Source organism: Callionymus lyra, chromosome 15 (genome assembly GCF_982586985.1).
Source record: "Callionymus lyra chromosome 15, fCalLyr1.hap1.1, whole genome shotgun sequence".
Taxonomy (NCBI): Eukaryota; Metazoa; Chordata; class Actinopteri; order Syngnathiformes; family Callionymidae; genus Callionymus; species Callionymus lyra.
The window spans coordinates 21,062,994-21,084,320 of NC_141832.1; the positions used below are offsets into that span (position 1 = coordinate 21,062,994).

The window sequence follows — 21,327 nt, forward strand, 5'->3', positions numbered from 1 at the left end:
TATGTTTGTAGCAATATTTGGCAATATTATTCAACAAACTAAAAAATATTTAAAATCGTGTTTTTTATTCTTCCTACTTCCCATACTATGTTCGTTTTTTTTTATTTTATTTTTTTTATGTATAAATAGCTACATATTTTAAACATTTTTTGAATAAAATGTATTCATTCAGTCATTATTTTTATTGATTTTTAACTAAGATTAATTACTTTTCTGCATTGTCATAATTTCATATTCCTTTTGAGATATAATTCCTTAAACAGTTGTTGGATTAATCTTGACATTATTGCATGGATAACCCTAAAATAAAGTAAATAACACACTCAAGATAATAAGGGTCGATTGTTCTAAAGGTAACAAGCGTGAATGAAACAAACAAACAAGCTCATTTTTGTTCATTTATTCCCACACATGCTAACAGCATCTTTCAATATTTGCAAACATCTTTATAAAATAGTGCACTTTCTCATGAACATATGTACAAGCAATGATTGGCACGTCCAGGACTTTACCACCAGCTCAGCGTTCTGAAACCAGTGAGTTCGGAACCCTCCACCGGGAATCCAGTCCCTGTTTGGATAATATTTGACTTCATAAAAAGCACGTGTTTATTGAAATTTTGCAAAAATCACCGTCAATCGTAAGCAAAGATAAAAAAAGCAACTTAAATAATGGAGCTTATCTGCAGCACCAGTGACACCTGCTGGCTATAATCCGTCATTAAAAACGATTTTGTTTATTTGTTTTTTTTGATTAAAAAATGAAATGACCTCAAGGATCAGAATCCGGCAAAGTGCCCTCATGATTGTCTTATTGTACAACATCCAGAATACTTTGATGCAGTGGAGCCGCTGCCTTCACTCCTTCCTCTCTTCTCCTGGGAGGAAGTAAGGATTCTCGTGGCCCTGTACCAGGTAGGAATACCGGGAAGTATTTTTACCTTTGAAGGTCTTCATCTTCTCTGCATTGAGGTCATATGAGCCTGACTGTGAAGTAAACACAAAGTTAGTGTCGGTTTTCAGTTCAGTCAGCTGACAAGTGCACGAATTTTAAGGATTTTAAATTTCGCAATTATTTCCCCTCACCCGGACAAACCCTTCACCCAATTGTATCTCTTAGGGAACTCTAGATCAACACCAGGCCATTATGGAGGGGGACAAAAAGGAATCTCGAAGCAAAGCCTTACCTTCTTCAATCCTTTAAGCTTCGGAAGAAACCCCTAAAGCAACACACTGGGAGTCAGGCAGAGCAAGGACAGTGGGACAGTGGAGAGTGTTACACACTGGTGGAGATTCCAGAGTGGTACTCACACACAGATTGTATGTTGTATATAATTGTTTGATCAATAGTGTTACGATTGCTGCCGGTTTAGTCTTAATTTCAACAGACATTTCCTGTTCGTCTCCTCGTTTCCCCTTGTTTGCCAGCAGCTTTCTGGGTAGTGACAGACATTGTGTAGTCGGACCTTCTAATAAACGCTGCACTTTCCAAAGACCAGCGTCAGCTCGTCTAACAGTTTAGCCTGTTAAACTTTTACCTGACACTTCCTCGTTCCCCTACTGGGTAATTATCCAATACCCAATGGCTTTGTGATTTCTCTACTCACTTTTTGTTACTTTTTCAGCCACCTCCTCCTTTATTTTATTTATTGAATAATTGATATTTGGACCATTTCAACCTTTTATTATTTCATCTGTGTATTTGCACATTTTGGTTTCTATATCCTTGTTTTGTGTAGTGTCATCCGCTCATTCGGTCAGTTTACATTTCCTTCTTTTGGTTGTATACATTTGAAGATGTTGTAGAGCAGTCGATCACATTCTACATGAGTGGGTCGGACACAACAGTCAGCACACGATACAAACATGTTAGAACGTTTTGAAGAGCGAACAACAGGCTGGTCAAGTGTGCAGTGAGTACGATGCGAGCATGAAGCAAGGCAACATGAGTGCAAGAGAAGTCTTAACGTGCATCTTCTCATTGAAATGGCTTTTTTTGTCAGTTTTTCACTATGAGTTCTCTCAACAATACACCATTTATATGAAGGATGTGCGTTTACTCACCAGTCCGTTGGTCTGCTTCTTGTCCACTAGGGCGCTGCCTCCTTCGGTCATCTCGATCGACGCAGCTCCATCCCACTTGGTTGTAGCTCGGGGTATAGGGGTCACCCCGCTGGGCCACTGCTGGTTTATGTTCCCTGAGGGATACGGGCTGAGTACGATGTCCGCTTTGTTGCCAGAGCCTGACCTGATGATTGAACAAAAGAGACTTAAACTATCCTCGAAACAACAATTTTATTTTGTCAAGTGTAATTTTTGTAAATTCTACTTCCTGGTCTGTCGACAAAAACATCCTGATTGGCTGAGGGGGATTTGGGGAATCTGTCCAAGCTACTTCCTGCTACTCTTTTTTTAAATTATTTATAAAAACGTAAAAATTACTTATAAAATTAATAAAATATTACAATTTTTCATAATATAACATGACATATAATGCAATGCAAAGGAAACCGGGTAAAATCTCTCAGCGGACCTAAAGATATTTCTACAAAAAATTCCTACAGTAGTTAAAACCATGAATGCAACACTCTGTGTTGTATCCTAATGTAATGGTGCGAAAAGGTTTTTAAATCCTGTTTTTCTGAACCCTGAACCACAAAATGTCTCTTAAAAAAGTCGGTTTAACTATGCCCGGACTGAAAGGTACTTTTTCCCTCCAAATCAAATCACCAAACCAAGTGTTAAATGTTCACTTTTTATACTTGTGTTTGACCAAATGTATTCAAATTACATTTTCATTACATTGAATTCTGTTGTTTTAAAAGTTGTCATATAAATCCTGCTTTTAAGACTGGATTTGTGATTGAATATTCCTGTTGTACACGATTATAGCTATAGCAGTCTTTTCTTAAAAATCCTTCTTTTGTTACTCATAATCACGCTAAAGGACGTGGCGCCCCCTAACGGTAATTGGTTTATTATTTTTACCAAATAAAATAATATACTCAGTTGATTTTTGTGTTTATAAATGTTTCAAAAATCTTTCATTTCAAGCTTAATTTTAAAAAGATAAAAATGTGAAATTATCACTAGGCAGTTGCAGTTTTGTTCCACCAGATGGCGTCCTTACTCACATAAAACTCATCGCAAACAGGCTTAAAACAGGTAATAAATAAAAATAATTTGTAAAGAAATATAAATCTTATTTGTAATCACCTGCAGCAATAAACGATCAGAGCTAGAATCAAGATGAGGAGAACTGAACCCAGGACGCAGGAGACCACCACCACAGCCATCAGAGAAGCTGTCGACACACACATGGGAATAGTTACATTCACGGCTATGAGGATTTGCTCATCAATAAAGTTTTACTCACTGTCATCACAGTTGAAACCAGCAAATCCAAAGGGACACCTAAAACAAACATGTTTATATGAAAAAACAAAACAGGATTGAAGTCAAATATTTGACTTATAAACTTCTATCAATACTTTGATTCAAATGATAAAATATGTCAAATAGTTTCACTTACGCTTCACACTTGTTCATCTGTTTCACAGCCTTCTGCCCGCTTGGACAAGCTGCACAGAGAAAGGTACAGACGCACACTTAGAAGCAGTTTGCCTCCAGGGAAACAACCTCAGTGCAAAGACAGATATATGATGTTCAGGTTGAAGGTTGACCTGAGGCCTTCTGTTTTCACTGTTTTTCCTCAAACCAAAGTGGGTCAGTGTGGTTGGAGCTTGTTTAAAATACCTCTCTTGGACTTTCTTTCTCATACAAAAGTTAAGATTTGATGATGACCTTCATAGGAAACCCGACGTGTTTACTCGAACATTCAACACGGGATCGCCAAGTTTTGGTTGAGCGGCCGACAAGCATGTCAGCCAATTAATTAATTCATTAATTGATTGATTGATTGGCTTCAATAAGATTTAAACGAAAGCTGATAATTTGTTTATGCCTGTTGTCGTGGAGACACAGAAACCAGAACTTTCGGTTCAGTTTCAGCCACTGAGAAGATCCTGAGACCAAGAACGTTCATGTGGATGATTCTCTGCAACACCATGAAATAAAACACAAAATGTATCCAGTGGAGTCTCGCCTACATTTACCAGATACAAATGAATTTGAAGAATGTGTCTTAGGTTTTCTACGTGGCCTCGGAGGGAAATTAGCTTATGTATTAAAAGTAAACTGGATAGATTTGTGTAAGATATGGAAAATGTTTGACTTTCTGTTTTATGTCAACATGGATAATCTTGTTATCAATATAAAGGTTTCCCGGACAAGCTTCTTTTCTTTAGTATTTTTTTGTAGTCATTTTAACTTTGTCATTTTATCTTGTATGGTTTATTGTTTTTATGTATGTAATTATAATTTTGAAATCACATTTTTTACCACAACTAATGTATGTCTTCTTCCCGAAACATGAATATTGTTGAATTAAATGTAAGGTATGTTTTGTATTTTGTATTAATTATTTATGGATATATGCCATTTATGGTTTTGTATCTCGTTTTATTTTGAAATGATTTATTCATATATTCTCATTTCAAAGTCTATCTTTGTGGCAAAGTTTTCTGATTCTGATTTTGAAATGAATTAAAATCCACCAATTAAACGCATGAACAACCCATTTCTCAACATAAACATAACCACGAGAAAAACTGTTTGACTGCAACCTTAAAACTTGACACAACAATGAATAAGAATCAATCTTTTATCAAAACGTAAAACAACTAAATGCAAACACAGCCAGATGCAAGAAGCAAATGCTCACCTGTGCAGCTGGTGTTGGAGTAGAAGTTGGAGATGTAGCCGTTCCTACAGGTGCAAGAAGCAAATCCGTTTCTCTGCATGCAGCTGGTGGTGTCGTTGTTACAGGGCAGAGGTTCCTGCTCACACAGCTTCACAGCTGGACATAGACAAGGTGAGACGACAATCCAAGTCAGAATGTTGGTTCTGTTACTCACCAGTATATTCAGCTCCAGCCAACAGTCCGTCTTGACTTCCAATAATAGCTGCTTTTATTTTCTTATCCACGGACTCTTCAGACGCGTTTGAGTTCTGGAAGATGTTGTTGACGGTTGCGAGCACACTCCCTGGTCTGGAGGCGACACAGTTAATGTTTGAGGAAGTTTAAATCAAGAGCAAATACTCACCGGAGTTGAGCGACGTCAGTTCTAATGTACCCCGTCAGGTCCTCAAGAGCCTCTCGGAGCTGCAGAGTCAAACCTGAGGTTAAACAAGTCTGTGGAACGTCTGCGTCTCTCTAGGTTCTACCTCTGCTGAGATGTTTGCTGCCGTCTTCTGGAAAACCTTCGATGATCTGTTCAGCATTTCTTCATCAAAGGTCAAAGAGGTGAGGTGAAGCTGACCAGGAAACACTTGAGCTAAAAGAGAAGCACACGGCATTGGATTTAAACTAAATATATTTTTTTCAAAAAACGTTCCTAGATACTTCAGGAATCTTGTTGTCGTCGTGTCTGATACGCTTCAATTCAGACTCAAGGTTGTCAAATAAATGCTGACATTTTTAATCTATCACAGACTATGTTGTCACCCACCAGATATTGAAGTTATTGGAGTTATTTCTAGGATGTCAGGAATGTTCATGCAAGAACTGCGTGACCTCAATGTCCTAAATGCTCTGTTTCGCAATTGTTTTATTTTAGTGCTCAGTCATGAGCTTGTTAAAGCAAATTGAAAAGACTTGTGAACAGAATAACATTGAAGAAATTAAACACAAACACAACTAAACTAAATATAAAAAAACAGAAATATACAGATGATGAAAGAAAGCGACAATAATAAAAAAAAAAACAGTAACAACATGAAAATCCATCTGGCAAAAAAGCAAACAAATATGCCATAATAAACATGTAATAACCAATAATGGTAACAATTGAAATTCTGAGCTATTTTATTAGCATAGCATTTATACGTATAAAATACATAAGTCTTATCTAGGAACCCTAAAACAATTTTGAAGGACCACCACCGCCTGGAAATGCGCTATATAAATAAAAATTACTTACTTACTTACTTACTTACATTCTTTAATGGCAGACACATGAAGGTTTGTTTTATTCTGTGTTTTCTCAAGTCAGGTTTTTTTTGTTAATATTTTTGTATGTAGCTGAGAACACACGTAGGAAAAGTTAAAAGCCATCCAAATAAAAAAAGTCTTCTCCTTTATTTTAGTCTATTTATTATCTATAGTTCAACACTGCAAAAAACTGACCAGAAAGTTTCCTTCAACTGAGAAAAATCTCTAAACTCAGGAAAATGTTGTCACAACATGATCTGGAGATTATAATCCGAGCATTTGTGTCTTCTCTAGACTATTGTAACAGTTTATTTTCATGTCTTAACAAGAAGGATCTGCCTCGCCTGCAGTTGATACAAAACTCTGCAGCAAGAATTCTGACCCGCTCTAGTAGAAGAACTCACATTTCTCCGGTCCTTAAAACTCTTCACTGGCTGCCAGTTTCTTTCAGGATCAACTTTAAAATTCTGGTTCTTACTTTCATATCTATTCATGGTCAGACTCCTCCTTACATCAGTGATCTGATCCAGCCTTACACCCCAGCTTGGGCTCTGAGGTCTGTGGATCAGAATCTACTGATGGTTCCTGAACACGGTTCAGGACCAGAGGAGAGAAATCCTTCCAGACTGTTGCTCCTAAGCTTTGGAAAGATCTTCCTCTCCCTCTGTGTTTGATGATCTACTGACTCCTTCAAGAAACATCTTACAAATGCTTTACAAATAATGATTACTTACTAACTTACTCATTCTTTAATTTTTATATTCAGAGCAAAATAACTAAACGTTACAAATATGTTAAAAACTGTCTAACAGAGTGGCAAAAACATACAACAACATAACCCCTCTTGTCAAAGTTCATAACATATATAAAAATCATAATTTATACAATACATTGTAAAAAAAAAAGAAAACCAATACCACTAGCAATGAAAGACTCACATACACATACAAATTGTCTGGCCAGTTCTTATTATTGTTGAGCCTCATGGTTTTGTTTGTCAATCTTGAATTCATGTTTGAGTTTTTGAGTGTTTCCACGAGCTCACCTTGTACACACTGGCCGTCAAGCAGAAAACTACCAGACACACATTGGCAGGTCCCGTTCAAGCAGACGGATTTCAGGGGACACGACCTTGAGGCACAAACTGTTGGCGAGATGAAGATAAAAAAGGAATTGTAAGGATGAGGAAAATATGTTTTGAGCTGCTGATCTATACAAACATATGACTGTTCTTTGAGTGGTTGATGCTGCTTCGCTGCTGGTGGTTGGTGAATCACTGGGGTTGGGTGTAGTGGTGGCAGATCCTGTTGAAACAATGAAAAATAATAAAAAATACAGTAGTTAAGAAAGAACGATTTTAGATGTCAGGCTTCACATAACTGAACATCTAACATCGAAGTAGTTTTGGAGAATTTAATATATATATATTCGTAGTAAAGTCTCACACCTGAATGAAAATGATAAATCCACCATCACACACCAATAGCTAAGTCCAAGTTGACCAAAGTCTCTACACAGTAGATCAAGAATGTTCTTCTTCACGGGTGAGAAGTCTTACCTGGAAAGGTTGATGTTGGTGACATGGCGGTGGTTGCTGGTTGACTGTGGATCATTGAGGTGGTTGAAGCGATGGTGGACGTGAGCATTGTTGCTGTAGATATGTCGTTAATATAAGTGGTTTCTGTCATGAAGGTTGTGTTATTCGGTGGAGATGTTGCTCCAACTGCAGTGATGGCATTGCTGGTAGGGGCGGTAGTATCTCTGTAGGGGGTTGTGTTATCGTTGTGCTTGGTTGTAGGTGTGAGTGTGGTGTCGTCATTGTAGTCCACAGTAGTTGCTGTAATTGTTGTTGCTGTGATCGCAGTTGTGTTGCTGTCATTTCCTGTCGTTGCTGTGATTGCAGTTGTGTTGCTGTCGTTTCCTGTCGTTGCTGTGATCGCAGTTGTGTTGCTGTCATTTCCTGTTGTTGCTGTGATCGCAGTTGGGTTGCTGTTGTAGCCTGTTGTAGGCGTGATTGTACTTGTGTCAATGTACTCCACCGTAGTTGCTGTAATTGTGACATTGTTGCGCTCAGTAGTAGATGCAATGGTGGTTGTGTCACTGTTGCCCTGAGAAGTCGTCGGGCTCAGTCTTGTGTTGGTCGTCACTCTCGTAGACTTAAAGGCTGTCGTCTTGAGCCGAGTCATGTCAGTGCGTGCACTTGTGAACTCCTGGTTCTGAGTGGTTCCATTCTGGCTGATCTGCGAGGTGGTTGGGATCCTCGTTGTGTCCGGGTCTAACAGTGTTGTCTCTGATGTCGCTTGTGTGTTGCTGCTGGTCGGAGTTGTGTTGTTATTTGTCCCAGCATTACTAGTTACTTTGTTGGACTCAGTTGGACTCTCACTAGTGCTGCTGCTGTGTGGTTCCACTGTCTCCGTCATTGTGATCAGGGTTTCTCCACTTGTTGTGCGTCCGGTTGTGTTGAAGTCACTGTTCTCAGGTGTGGTTCCGCTGACTCCGGCTGTTGTCATCCTGGAGACGGTTGTTCCTTCGGCTGTCTCTGAAGTAGGTTCTGAAAGTCTGCCAGTTGACGAGGGCGAGTGTGTCGTCATGCTATCGCTATCAGTCACTCTTGGTGTTTGGGTTGTGTAATAGTTTACAGTAACGGTTCCCTCAAAGTTTGTGGTGGAATCTGTTTGGTTTTCTGTTGTCGTTCCTAGAAAATGAGCAAAACAAAACACTGTAATATTGCTTGAAACTCTAAATCTTTACCTGAAAGACGAAAACTGAAATGTTAGGATATTCAGGAAAAAGTTTTGTGACCCCCTGAAATGTAGTTTTCAGGCACATTGATTTAAGGTAGAAGATCGTTATTAATATATATTTTTGGGTGACGATAGTTAACAAAAATTGGTCATTTTTCTATCCTATAGTGCAGATATGTTAAGTTAACTTCTGCTGTGATTTAGCACTTAAAAGTCTAGAAATCAAGTGAACTGAGTTGTTTATATATATATATATATATATATATATATATATATATATATATATATAATGAATCGGGGCTTTAAACAACTCAGTTCACTTGATTTCTAGTATATATATACTGTATATTGTGCCTGGCCTTCCCTGCGATCAGAACATTGTTTCCATTTCTGTTATTTTCGTCATTGTACAAATGTTTGATAAATCCAGATAGAAACTTCAAAAGAAAGACATGTAATAGTGAAGAGCATTGTTCATTAATCTTAAGTACTTGTGAGTGTTTACAATTAAACTTACCATTGGATGAGGAATGAGGAAATAATAATGTCAAAATATTAAAAGGAACAAAGCCCTAGAATTGTAGCTTGTGTGTGTATTTGACATTGTTATACAACTGAGAAATTCAATTTTTTTTTGTCACTCAACTATTATCCCAAAAGATAAGATTGTATGATGGAGTGAAGGCAAATGATCCTTGACATATTTCCTTAAGAAAGTCTTGAACCTCTACATAAGTTCTGAGTTGCAAGCTGTTCCTAATAAAACATATATTCTCTCATGGCTCAGCATTTATAGGTGAACACAGGAAGTAAGAATGTGACCTGAAGAGTTGCTCACTGTAGGATATCAGCCTTAAAGACTCTGTTCGCTACATCTCCTCCCCAGTGATGCGTCTCCTCTAAATGGTTTCTCTATAAATATCTTTCTATATAAAAATCAAAAACCGATTAAGCACCTTTTTCAACCGTACCAGCTTGACAGTGGTTTTGCGTAAAACCCAAAGATATCCATCTAAAATCGGTTTAAAATTATTCAAGTTCTTGACCTAAAGAATCAGATTCCAACCACGAGACACCCAAAGATTCACGTCCATAATGGCCACCACAAGTGATTCTTAAAGTCAGGACACAAACGATGAAAGAGATTGTAAGAATAAACTGTCATTTTTTATGAATGTATTTAATTCCACTACTGTGTCTCAGTTAAATTCAAATAAGTGAGATCATGAGATAGCTACTGAAAAAGCACAATTTAAAAAATATATAGTATTCAAAATACTTCTGCTGCATTCAGGAATATTTTATTTATAGTGTTTGTTTTATGAAATATGTATTTTTTTGCCTGGCGCTCGGGTTCGGAACTTGTTGTTGACGCCTTCCGTCTGTGTTGGACAAGTGAGTTCTGGAACTCTACTGCCACCTATAGCACTGTCCCGTTGACCTCATTGTTATTGATGATATTTTAAATGGTTAAAAAGGCATCAGATGATATTTATAAAAAACGAGATACACACGAGTAAGATTGTTTGTATGGAATAAACTGAACAAATGCTAAAAAAATGAACTTCAGATTTGTCGAATTTTGTCAAAAATGGAAGTATTTAAAAAAATTATAGGATTTTTTTTTTTTTTAAGAAATAATCTTTCTTAATCAATGATCTAGTAATTTGCTTCAGAGGAAAAATCGATTATTTAACTTGTTTTGATTAAGTTGGCAAAAAAACACCATTAGATGACAAATTACTCAGCGTAAAACATTATGACCAATGACCAACATCGTGGGAAACAGAGAAGTAGCATCAGGTGTTGGGTTCAAAGTCTCCTGTGAACTTTATCACTTGTTCTTAAACATGTAGTCCTGTTAAAAGACAAACCTGGATGCCAATAAAAACATGTTCAAATGTCAACATGTAAACTAAGTAATCATCAATCATCAAAGGAAAATAGTTCTGCTTATGTAAAGTAGAGGAGGGTAATATGGGGAAGTGATAGAAGGCGCATGCAGATTTGGGTTCTGACAGTTCTTTTGTAAAACAGCTGATCTTTATTCAAAGCAGAACAGCATGAGGTCATTGTTTCAACACATACGTGTAAAATTTGGTGACTGTCTCATTAGGATTAAGAATTAGTGCCAGAGGACTAATCTTCCTAGGAGACTGCGGATCAAGATTAATGGAAAACCTCTTAAACCAGGCCCAGCCAACAATGTATTCATTAGCAGAGTTGTATCAACTGTCACACACTACCTGCACTGTAGGATGAGTTGAAGGAGAAACTGTGTTCTGTCATACTTTTGCTTCTGTTTCAAACTCAGACTAGTTCACCAAATATGCACTCTAGTCAAATTCCTTCACTATCTCAACTATGCAGCTGGTCTGGGATGGATGGATTGGTGGGAGGTGTTTGGAGCACCCCAGACAAAAGCTGCACATCGACAAAGATTTTAATTTGATTAAATTCTAGCAGTTTTGTTGTAGGTGACCTCAATATTTTAGGATTTTTGTCAAGCCAAAAATCCAGGACTAAGTCATACCCCAGATTAAGTGACATACCCATATAGACGATATAACATGGCTTGTCCTCCTTTTTCAAAACAAGATAAAGGCTACTTGTGCGTCAACCTGGCAAAGTTGTGTAGTGAAGAAGAGCATTGTTACGTATTGCTGTTGTTGAATTAAAATGTATATACATTTATTTATTTAATTATAATTTTAATTTATTTAAAACAACATTTTAATAGGATGTTGTTCCATTAAGGAAATGGCTAGCCTGGTTTCAAACTATCCATTTGAATTTTTCTTTATCAAATCATGAAACTATCTACTATTATGAACAACCTACTGTCTGGACTTTTTTTCTTGTTTAAAGGGAATAAATAGCAGGTAGGTTGATTATCTGAGATCTTAAAAAGAGGAATTCAAACTGATATCATCAACATTTACAGGTACAACATCCCCAGGTGGTAACTGAACCATGATTTTTCTTTTAGGGAAATGAGGAGAGGGAAACTGCCAGAGACCAGTCGCATCATGAACAGAAATATGTTAACTTCTTCTTCCGCTTTCTCAACGGAACATACCTTATTATCTTTAAACAAATAAAACCACGCGTCTCAGGATAGCTTCCTTACTATGACGTAAACCTGTTTCACTTTTTTTCTTGGATTGGATTCCAACGTACTTAAGTACCTGAACCACAGACTTGACAGAGTCAACCATTGACATCCTATGACAAAAAAACCCACTGGATCCAGATCCCTCATTACGCTGGATCTGATGGTATAACTGGTGAATTTATCGATTCCATGACTAGTCACAGGATTATTTTCGCATATCAACGTTAGCTTTCGTTTGAAAGTTATATACCTGAATAGACAATACTTGAGGAACACATTAGTACATTATCAAAGTTTGATTACGATTACGTACAGTATATGCTGTTTAACATTGGTACACAGGTTTCTTTTACTATTACCAATATCTGGTGTAATGCTTCTCAACAATAGCAACCCGTGGATTGGTCGTAAACTAAGCTCTCTGTAAGACCTAAATCGATCATGAAACCTTATCTACGGACGTCTAATTTATGCAGATATTCAATGGTTTCCTTGTGTTTGGAGGGGTACTTGACATTATGAATACTGTGTCTCTTAAACCATCTGTTTCTTGAACCACAGAAGGATATTATCCCTCAAAAAAGTATAGACACCAAGTGTGGAAACCTTTTAACAGATGAAATACAGCATTGACCAATTTAATGGATTCCCATGTCTCATTGGGTCCTTGAAATCAGAGTGACATTATATGAACCTCATTAATTTAAAGGATATAAATTGTAATTTATTATTAGGATCATCTCATTTGTGGTGACACTTAAAATGGGTCATAAAAGACCCTCATTTATTTTCCAGTAGATCTTCCTAATTATGAAAATAATGCAGATATATACAAAGGGCTAATTTGATGCTAATAATGTATTTATTCCATATACATTCCTTTTTATTTATTTTTTAAATTCTGGGTCAGAAGAGGTCTTTACCATTCATATGTATTGAATGTTGCAATACTTTGTTTTGCCTCTAGGGTGCATAAATGTTTTTCCTTTGTAAACTAGTATACATGAATCTTTTAACTTGTGATGTTTACTATAAATGTTGTTATATTTAACAGAGTAGGACACGAATGTCCTGAATAGAACACAAGTCTTGTCCTTGAGGATTTAACCTACAGCTCCATAATCCCTCACAGACACAAAAGGGATGACCGGGTCACTCGGGGTCACATGTAGGTCTAAGGTCGCTCGCACATATATGGTCGGGAGGAGGTGGATAAGAAGGTCCGGCTTTAACCATCCCAGTAGCCGCTCATGCGGTCCGGCTCCGCCTCACACTATTGCTCATTTAAAGCTGCCGCGCCGCTCGCTCCTGTCGCCGTGGAGACGTCTGCCTCCAGCTGTCAGAGTCTCACCTCGCTTCAAACTCACACTGAACACAGAGTCTGGAGCTGATGCTCCTGTTTCAGAGCATCACGGCACTTCAAGGGATTTCCATTCACGACACACAAAAGCTCTCCTGTGAAGAACCTGCTTATGGAGGAGCTGCCAGATCCAGTTCCCCTAGCTTCCTGCCTGGACCACCGCTGCCTGTGACAGCATCAAATCCAAACTGATGATCCCTCAGTGGGGGACACACACTCTTCTTTCTCTAAGCTTGATGGTCCACACCCTTTAATTAAGTCTCTGTGTTCACACATTAATGCTACGAGAACTGGACAGTTTATATCCTGGTCAAATAATACAGAATATCCAGTAAATGAAATATACATAAAATGTAAGTATTTTTTCCAATATAAAATACACAAAAAATAATAGAGTGTAGTAAACGAGTGCAATATGTTTTCAAGCAACGCAATTACAAAAAATAAATACAATAATGATATAATATTATTAACTTCTCACACTTTTGTTGTAGGTGACCTGAATATTTAGTGGTTTTTGGTCATTGGCACCAAATCCCTGTTGTGTCTGCCGTGATTTGATACGTGTGATAGTCATCTCTTAGCGAGGCGAAAGACAAATGTATCAGGTCAGAAAAAAACAATGTGTTGCTGGGACAAAAATAATCAAATCAAATGAAACTCTTGGATAACGTTGCTGATTTTGTACTGTAGTGCTCAGGAAGTGATCATATTAAGCCAGCTGTGCATCATAGGTGTTTGAACACCACAGTAACATCAGTGCAAGATACAGCAAAGTAACATATACTGTAGATCCGTCATCAGGTGCATTATGTTCTTCATGACGACTCAAGATGGGATCTCAGATTAGTTAAGCTACCACTTTACTTAATCGTGCTTCACACACTTAACAAACGGCCAGAATGTGATGGTACTTAATATTCTTCTTGAAAATTATAAAACCTTATTGTACTTTAAATTTAAGACTAAGGGTTTGTCTTAGGGCTCAATGATATATCATTATCAAATCTCTATCTAGATGTTAAAATTCAACATTTTAACATTACATAACCAAGTATATAACTCGGTGTCATGCTTGTCCTGCATGAGAAGCTGCAGCAGTCGCAAACCTCACTTTGTTATATTTTCTTTTGAAGACTATATACTACTTCCTATTGGTTGTAGTATAATATACCTGTTTCTGAAAAATATTTGGTTTTCACTGCAGTCATACATCGTATCATATCATATCGGTATTGATATATTTGGTTGGAATATTGAGATAGGGAATTTTGTCCATATAGTTCAGCCCTAGTTTGTTGTAAACTGTCCTGACTGCATTGATGTACTGATGATGTTACATATGTAATACACGTAAGTGATGCAAGATTATAAATTTAGTCCACGTGTCAAGCAATTATTCCAAGAGTTAAGTGTCATATTCGTCTATTAAAGCTACAATAATGCTCGACTTAATTTTCTGACAAAGGATTCATTCATTAAATGCATTTAACTGACTTCTCAGTTTCACTTATTTGCTCAAGAATTTTATTAGTACTTAGTTTAGATGTGTTTTTCATTTTAAAATGTTTCTTGGTTGTTCTTATCTGTTGTGAAATGTCAAGGGCACAGTTCAATGGTTCACCGAGACAAGTTAAGAAGAGTAACAATTGTAAATAGGTTTTTTCGAGAAAAGACGTCAGTGGCATTTTCATTTTCCAACTTGTTGGTGGCTTCTTTCTCTGGAGTACAAAAATATGGGTCGCCAAGCTTGTTGCCACTGAGGGCGACTTCATATGCCATATTACCAAGACCTGTTTGATACAAACGTTTTATAATAGCGTTGTTGACACCTGATTTAGAATATTTTAATAGCAATAAACATCCTCCTGTTTGTCCTTGAATAAAAGGACAAGATTATCTGTTTATTCTACCAAAAAGATAATTCTTTATGAAATAAAAACGGATTGAAAATGTGGCAGTTGCTCTCAGAATAGCTTCAATACATGGGATCTTTAATCAGGTAACCAAGTAACAATTATTTTGGAATTTGAAATATACGAAAACAAAAAGAAATCAAGGCCACTTTTGCTTCCAACCAAGAAAAAAACACACAATTATGCTTGGATGAGGGTCCCACAAATCTGAATCATGGTTTTTCCTTGAGTGTGTCACACTGACCAATAGACTGAGACTTCAGCCCTCTCAGGCTTAAGTTGTCTGACCATGTGGACAGACCACCCACTCAACGCCCTGTGTTGTGAACCTTCTTTTTCTAAGCTGTGTTATACTCTGATTACTTTCACACTTCTTTCTTTATAACATGTCGTTTGAATACTTCGACTGTGGCACCTTTTTTACTTTGTTTATCATTTGATAATTGCACTTCATTTTCAATGTATCAGCCATTACCCATGTTTCATTCATCTTCAAACTCACTTCCTCTTTAATGGCATCACAAACTAGGAGGATAAATAATAGTGAAGAATACATGGCACCATCATTGATTTCAGACCATTCGGTGTTTGAAAGTACATCTGTATTCTATCATCATGTTCCGCAGTAGTCCTCAACCCCGCACAGGAAGAAAACAAATGATGTTCTATTCATTAATACTGCCTAAAAGGGGGCTTAATTTCCTGTAGAAGACCTCCAGAGGGATCAATAAAGTTGATCCATCTATTTAGAAAAAGAAAATGGATCTCCCATGATATTAGCGTGTCACTCTAATCTTACTCTTTGAGTAAAGTGAAAATTGGTAAAACACATCCATAATAAATCAAGTCGCACAAGAGTCTCTTAAAGCTAGAAGACACACACATACAGAAGACCATCGTCAGCATACAATCGAACATACATAGATGCAAATACACAAACATCTCGTTGAAACCAGTTCTAAGCTCTTGCTGTTATGGTGAGACGTTTTTTTTCATGCACGTCATTCTCCTTAAAGGGTCCTGACCCGACACATGTAGGTCTCAACTTGTGACCAGAAAACAATTCATTTGCATGGTGGTACACTTTTGGGCCATCTGTGTTGGCCCCTTGCTACTGTGTTTCCCTTTTACATCTTTTCAAGACATTTTTTTATCTTCAACAAATCTAGTCAAGTAGAAGGAGACTATCAACAAATGCACTCAGAGAAGCTGATGGAGTGACCCGACAGACAGGAAGAGCCCGAGGCCAGAAGCCAGGATCTCATTAGTAGATGCCCGGCCATGTGCAGAGCAAACTTAAGAGTTGTGTGTGTGTGTGTGTGTGTGTGTGTGTTTGTTTAGTACACGAATAATAGATCATGAATAAGCTAATCAAACAAATGGCGAGCAGGACAATTATGGCGCATCAGATGTTCTGTTCTACGTCAGCCTTAAACACTACGAAACAATTCCCTCTGCACATATATCTTTATGACTTCCTGGTATTTAAAGCCCACCTCCTGACTGGACACCCCAGGGTAAATCAGAACCATGCACCGCTAACAAGGATCCGTTCATGGCCCGAGGGTTGGTCGTTTCAGGGCTTGAGCCCCAACAAAATCCTAGGACTTTCATCTCACATATTTCTTTGGTCTTTTGGCTGAAGTTCCATCGTCATTATTGCCCTTTGGAAACCCTAACAATCAATGGAGCCCAATTTAAAAAAACACCTTCAAACATCAGTATAAGTTTTTCAGACATCAGTGTAATGTAAACAAAGTGATGTAACCAACAGAATAAAACAATACATTTGATGCTTGGGGTTAAACATTTGGAAGCAAGTAGATATTTATATTTAAATGTATTTGTTTTTACTCTCAACTTTACAGTTGGAATATTTGAATAGCCAAACAACTTTTATATTGATTAACATATACAAGTTACTGATCTCACACTATTAACCCTCATGTTCTATCAGGGTCAAGGTGACCCGGTGGCCAAAAAAAACAAATGTGTTGTTGGTATCCCTTGTGTTGTCTGTAGGTCAAAGTGAACGACCTTCACCACTGCATATGTATTCATGGACCTTGACCGAGATAACACAAGGGATACCACGAACACATTTGTTTTCGGGCCTCCGGGTCATCTTGACCCTGAGATAACACAGGGGTTAAAGCATTAAGGGGATCAGATATAAAAAGTAAGGACAATCAAGATGAAGAATAACCTTAAATATTACTTTCAACTCCCTTTTTTTGTGTTGAAAATTAAAAAAAAAAAAGTCAACCATCAAGGTTAGCTGTTAGCCGCTAATAACACAATTAGCATCAAATTAGCAAGTACAACTGGCAAATATCTTTCTTTCCTCACCAAAACAAAAAAAAAGAAACTATCATGTTTACCATAACCACGCCCACTCTGCTGTGATTGGTCAGACATCGAATTTGTCATGCATCATCATCAATCCCATAAGTCTCCACCTCCAAGGGACTTGTTGTATAAACAAAGCGGGGCATGATTACAGCTGGCTGGAGGAGGAGTGAAGCCCATTATTACGTCATAATGGACTCCACCTTCGTAACCTCTCGTTTGCTAAGATTTCCGACAGGGGAGAACTTTATAAAGTAATAACTTGGTCATTATGAGGGACTTACTGCACTTACTCTTGTAACCTCTTATTCCTGCATCCCTTACAACTGATCACATGACCAATTCACTTCGGGAAAACATGGTACAATACGTATGGACGAAAACGTGACTTCTTAACATCACACAGAGAAAATTATTACAGAATTATTTTACAATTATTTGTATGAGTCCATACTTTATACTTCAATAGAAACGCATTCAAACACTTTTGGTCAAATTACATATCAATTAAGTTAATTCACTGTGCTGTTGATAAGAATTACTACAAAATTACAAAAGAAAATCACTCTTAATGTGTTACAAATTAACTCAAAGTGTATCTTTGTGTCGTAGCTAATCATAGCCAACAAACACGGAATTGTTGACTCATCAGGCCGTGTGTGACCCGGTTAATCTCAGCAGCACAACACAGACGTAAGAAGTCCTCGAGGCCGGGAGGGTTCTCGGACTCTTCCTCAAGTAGAGGGTAACAGATGGAGCTGAGCTCACCGGGCCGGCGCATATCATATCCAATTAAAGCTAGGCTGGCACATGCTTGTCAACCACACAGTCAGATTGTCTCTGTGGAGAAGGTCTAATCCAGCAGAAGAGACACACAGAGGAACAGTTATGGTCCAGCGGAGACATGAGGAAGATGTTCTACACTGACGGAAGTGAGAAGAAGAGGAAGCTGTACTGTTTAGTAACTTTTACAGAAACAATTTTTAATAAACTTCTTGTCCACAATGATGACCAACAATGATCAAGCTGTTCCTGATCTTAAATAGGGGCGTGAGAATATGTTGATACGATGATATATAGTAATATTTTTACAAAAACTATATTGATATGATCAATTTTTTTTCCATTTGTCCCCCTCCATTAAAAAAAATATATAATTTAAATTGACAATTCATAAATTTGCATGAGTTTGTGTCATTTTTCTATTGCAATTCTAGCCTCTAGATGGTGGCAGTTATTAAGTCCACGGCAGCAAAAGGAACAATGAAATCCTGCGATGACTGAGGACGAGAGGATACAGTCGACTCCAGCAGCTTTTAAAGCAGTTACGACGTCGTCAAGAGTTATGTGGTCTGTAAATTCTGCAACAGCAGTGTCAAGTACTCAGAGGATACAACAAAAGTTACTCCTTCAGTATCGCAATATATTCTTGCCCTTGTATCGTGAACACAACTTGTATCACGATACAACACAATGAAAATATAACATGAGGGTTACTACTGTAGTATAGACTCCATGAGCTTGTTGCATTTTTCTATTGCAATTCTAGCCTCTAGATGGCGGCAGTTATTAAGTCACGGCAGCAAAAAGAACAATGAAATCCTGCGAGATCCGAATGACTGAGGACGAGAGGATACAGTCGACTCCAGCACCTTTTAAAGCAGTAACGACGTCGTCAAGAGTCTTGTGGTCTGTAAATTCTGCAACGGCAGGGCCAAGTACTAGGACAATACTACAAAAGTTACTTCTTCAGTATCGCAACTTGTATTGTACAATACAACACCATGAAAATATAACATGAGGGTTACTAGCTTACTATATGTAGTATAGACTGAGAACATTCTTAAAGTATAAGAATAATATAATAATAACCTTTTTGTTAGACATAAATATAAAAGAAGAAAAAGTAAAATGAAAACTACTGCTTGTTCCTGGACCTCCCTGAGGACAGGGTTGGACTTTGGTCGTCAAACCCTTCACATGCACTTGAGACTCACTCAGTCACACACACTGGCGTCACTCTGTTGCCCCTAAAACTCTTCGGCCAAACACATGACAAAACTAAAGTCACAAACCATCCCGCGGGCTCCAGACATAGCCCAGCACATGACTCTCCGGTCTAATGTACGCTAACTGTTTAGACACGCGTCCTCGTAACAGCAGGGCGACTGATGGATCTGACTGCGAGGTATAAACTCTGCTCACTCACACTCACTTCAGCGCTCCGTCGAGAGCGTCGTCAGCCAGAGGAGTACCAGCTGACGCCGAGTCAGGTTTACGTCTCTTAAATGACCATTTAGTCAACATCATGTTCTCTGATGGAAACTAGATCGGACGAAAAGAACACCTGCGTTGACTGAAACAAGACGTTCATTGTTCAAATCACACAAGTCTGTTTACAACATGTAGTCTGGAATATAAGGAGAGATTGTTAGTACAGCATCCAGTGACCACTGATGATCTCTGATGATCTCTGATGATCTCTGAGGATCTCTGATGACCACTGATAACCACTGATGACCGCCATAATTATGTTGAAATGAGCAGCAATATCCTATGTTAACCAGGTTAATGGTAAACAAGAGATCTAAATAAGGAAACAACTCAATTTAGAGTCTTGGTTCAGGCAGGAAAGTTTGATTTATTTTTTATCTTTTCATTGTTTTTTTTACAGCCGTCATATGTTTAAAGTAAATCCACACAATGCTCCATTTCATGAGGCCCTCAGGACGGTTAATCAATGTCCAATGTTTTCTCATTTTTAAATCAAAGTTAATTCATTTTTCAAGTTAATATTTTGTTAGACAAATATGTTGAAGTATTTAAGATAAGGATCAGATAATGAATGTCCTCAATCAAACAGAGACCTTAAATAAGAGTAAAACGTAATACTAATGGAATACTGAGATTTACTTGTATTGTTAATGTTGTAAGTACAACTTTATTGGCATCTTTTGAGATTTTTTTGTGAACAATAATAGAGCATGTTAGTAGACAAATTGTTAAAAAAGATCAAAATGGTAAGAAGTATTTTTTATTTTAAATAGCATATTTGAGCAACTTCATTTCTGGGTAGAAAACGTTGTTTTGTGAATAATAACAGAGTAATATCATGTCACAACAATACAATATTTACATTATGTTACGTTATTACTTCAACAACAAACATACGTAGATAGAAATATTTAACAACAATAACAGTGTAATTGAATGACATTATACAATTCGATATTAAATCTTGTTAAAGTTGAACAAACTGTGTGTAGTACACTTGTGTATCTCATGTTGTCACAGTAAATGGAGTCAGCAAGGATTTGTTTCACTGAAGGCGCTCAAACTCACCTTCGCCCGCCGTGAAGAAGAAAACGGCCAACAAACACCAGAGGAACATCTTCGGTGGTCAGAGAGTCTCCTGGTGTCTGGTCCACTCTGAGGGTGTGTGTGCGTGCGTGTGTGTGTGTGTGTGTGTGAGTCCAAGGGAGCCACAGGTGGTCTAGAGCGGACACCTCCGCAGACCCCGCCTCCCTCAAATAAACCCCGAGCGGTGATTGGTCCAGATGGGCTGCCAATCATCCTTACCGAGGACTCCACCCGCTTACGGTCAGTTGATGAAACGCTGAACGCATCGATTATTAAATAGATTATTAATGAAGTTACGTTTTATAAATATTTATCGATTCATTTATGAACCCTTTACAGCGGTCACAAAATAATCTATAAATGACTACGATTTATGAAGCAATAATTCTATCGTTGGAACCGAACCCCAAATGATTCGATTTAAATGAAACT

General features: G+C 37.7%; 1 protein-coding gene across 4 annotated transcripts; it reads right to left on the reverse strand.

The window, feature by feature from the left end:
* Nucleotides 1-384: 384 nt before the first annotated feature.
* LOC148065317 (uncharacterized) lies at nucleotides 385-20,996 on the reverse strand. Of its 4 annotated transcripts, XM_087809588.1 has the most exons (15): nucleotides 20,878-20,996; nucleotides 7,610-8,746; nucleotides 7,272-7,355; nucleotides 7,097-7,195; nucleotides 5,286-5,395; nucleotides 5,165-5,223; nucleotides 4,976-5,109; nucleotides 4,783-4,917; nucleotides 3,532-3,580; nucleotides 3,376-3,413; nucleotides 3,216-3,303; nucleotides 2,064-2,247; nucleotides 1,187-1,219; nucleotides 941-986; nucleotides 385-570 (listed from the first exon to the last, which is right to left on the reverse strand). In XM_087809588.1, exons 1-15 carry the CDS (start codon nucleotides 20,924-20,926, stop codon nucleotides 509-511), a joined length of 2,307 nt encoding a protein of 768 aa, XP_087665714.1. In that variant the 5' UTR covers nucleotides 20,927-20,996; the 3' UTR covers nucleotides 385-508. The 4 variants fall into 4 exon arrangements, with proteins under 4 accessions (XP_087665714.1, XP_087665716.1, XP_087665713.1 ...); XM_087809590.1 differs by lacking the exon at nucleotides 1,187-1,219; XM_087809587.1 differs by having other exon boundaries at nucleotides 385-986.
* Between the last annotated feature and the right edge of the window lie 331 nt (nucleotides 20,997-21,327).

Bases quoted from the DNA above. Each gene is read 5' to 3' on its own strand.
- LOC148065317 (XM_087809587.1), bottom strand. From the start codon at position 20,926: ATGTTCCTCTGGTGTTTGTTGGCCGTTTTCTTCTTCACGGCGGGCGAA. The intron at 2,248-3,215 runs GTGATTACAAAT...TTCAATCATCAG, and splicing joins CTGATCGTTTATTGCTGCAG to GTCAGGCTCTGGCAACAAAG. The intron at 987-1,186 runs GTAAGGCTTTGC...TTTACTTCACAG, and splicing joins AGCTTAAAGGATTGAAGAAG to TCAGGCTCATATGACCTCAA.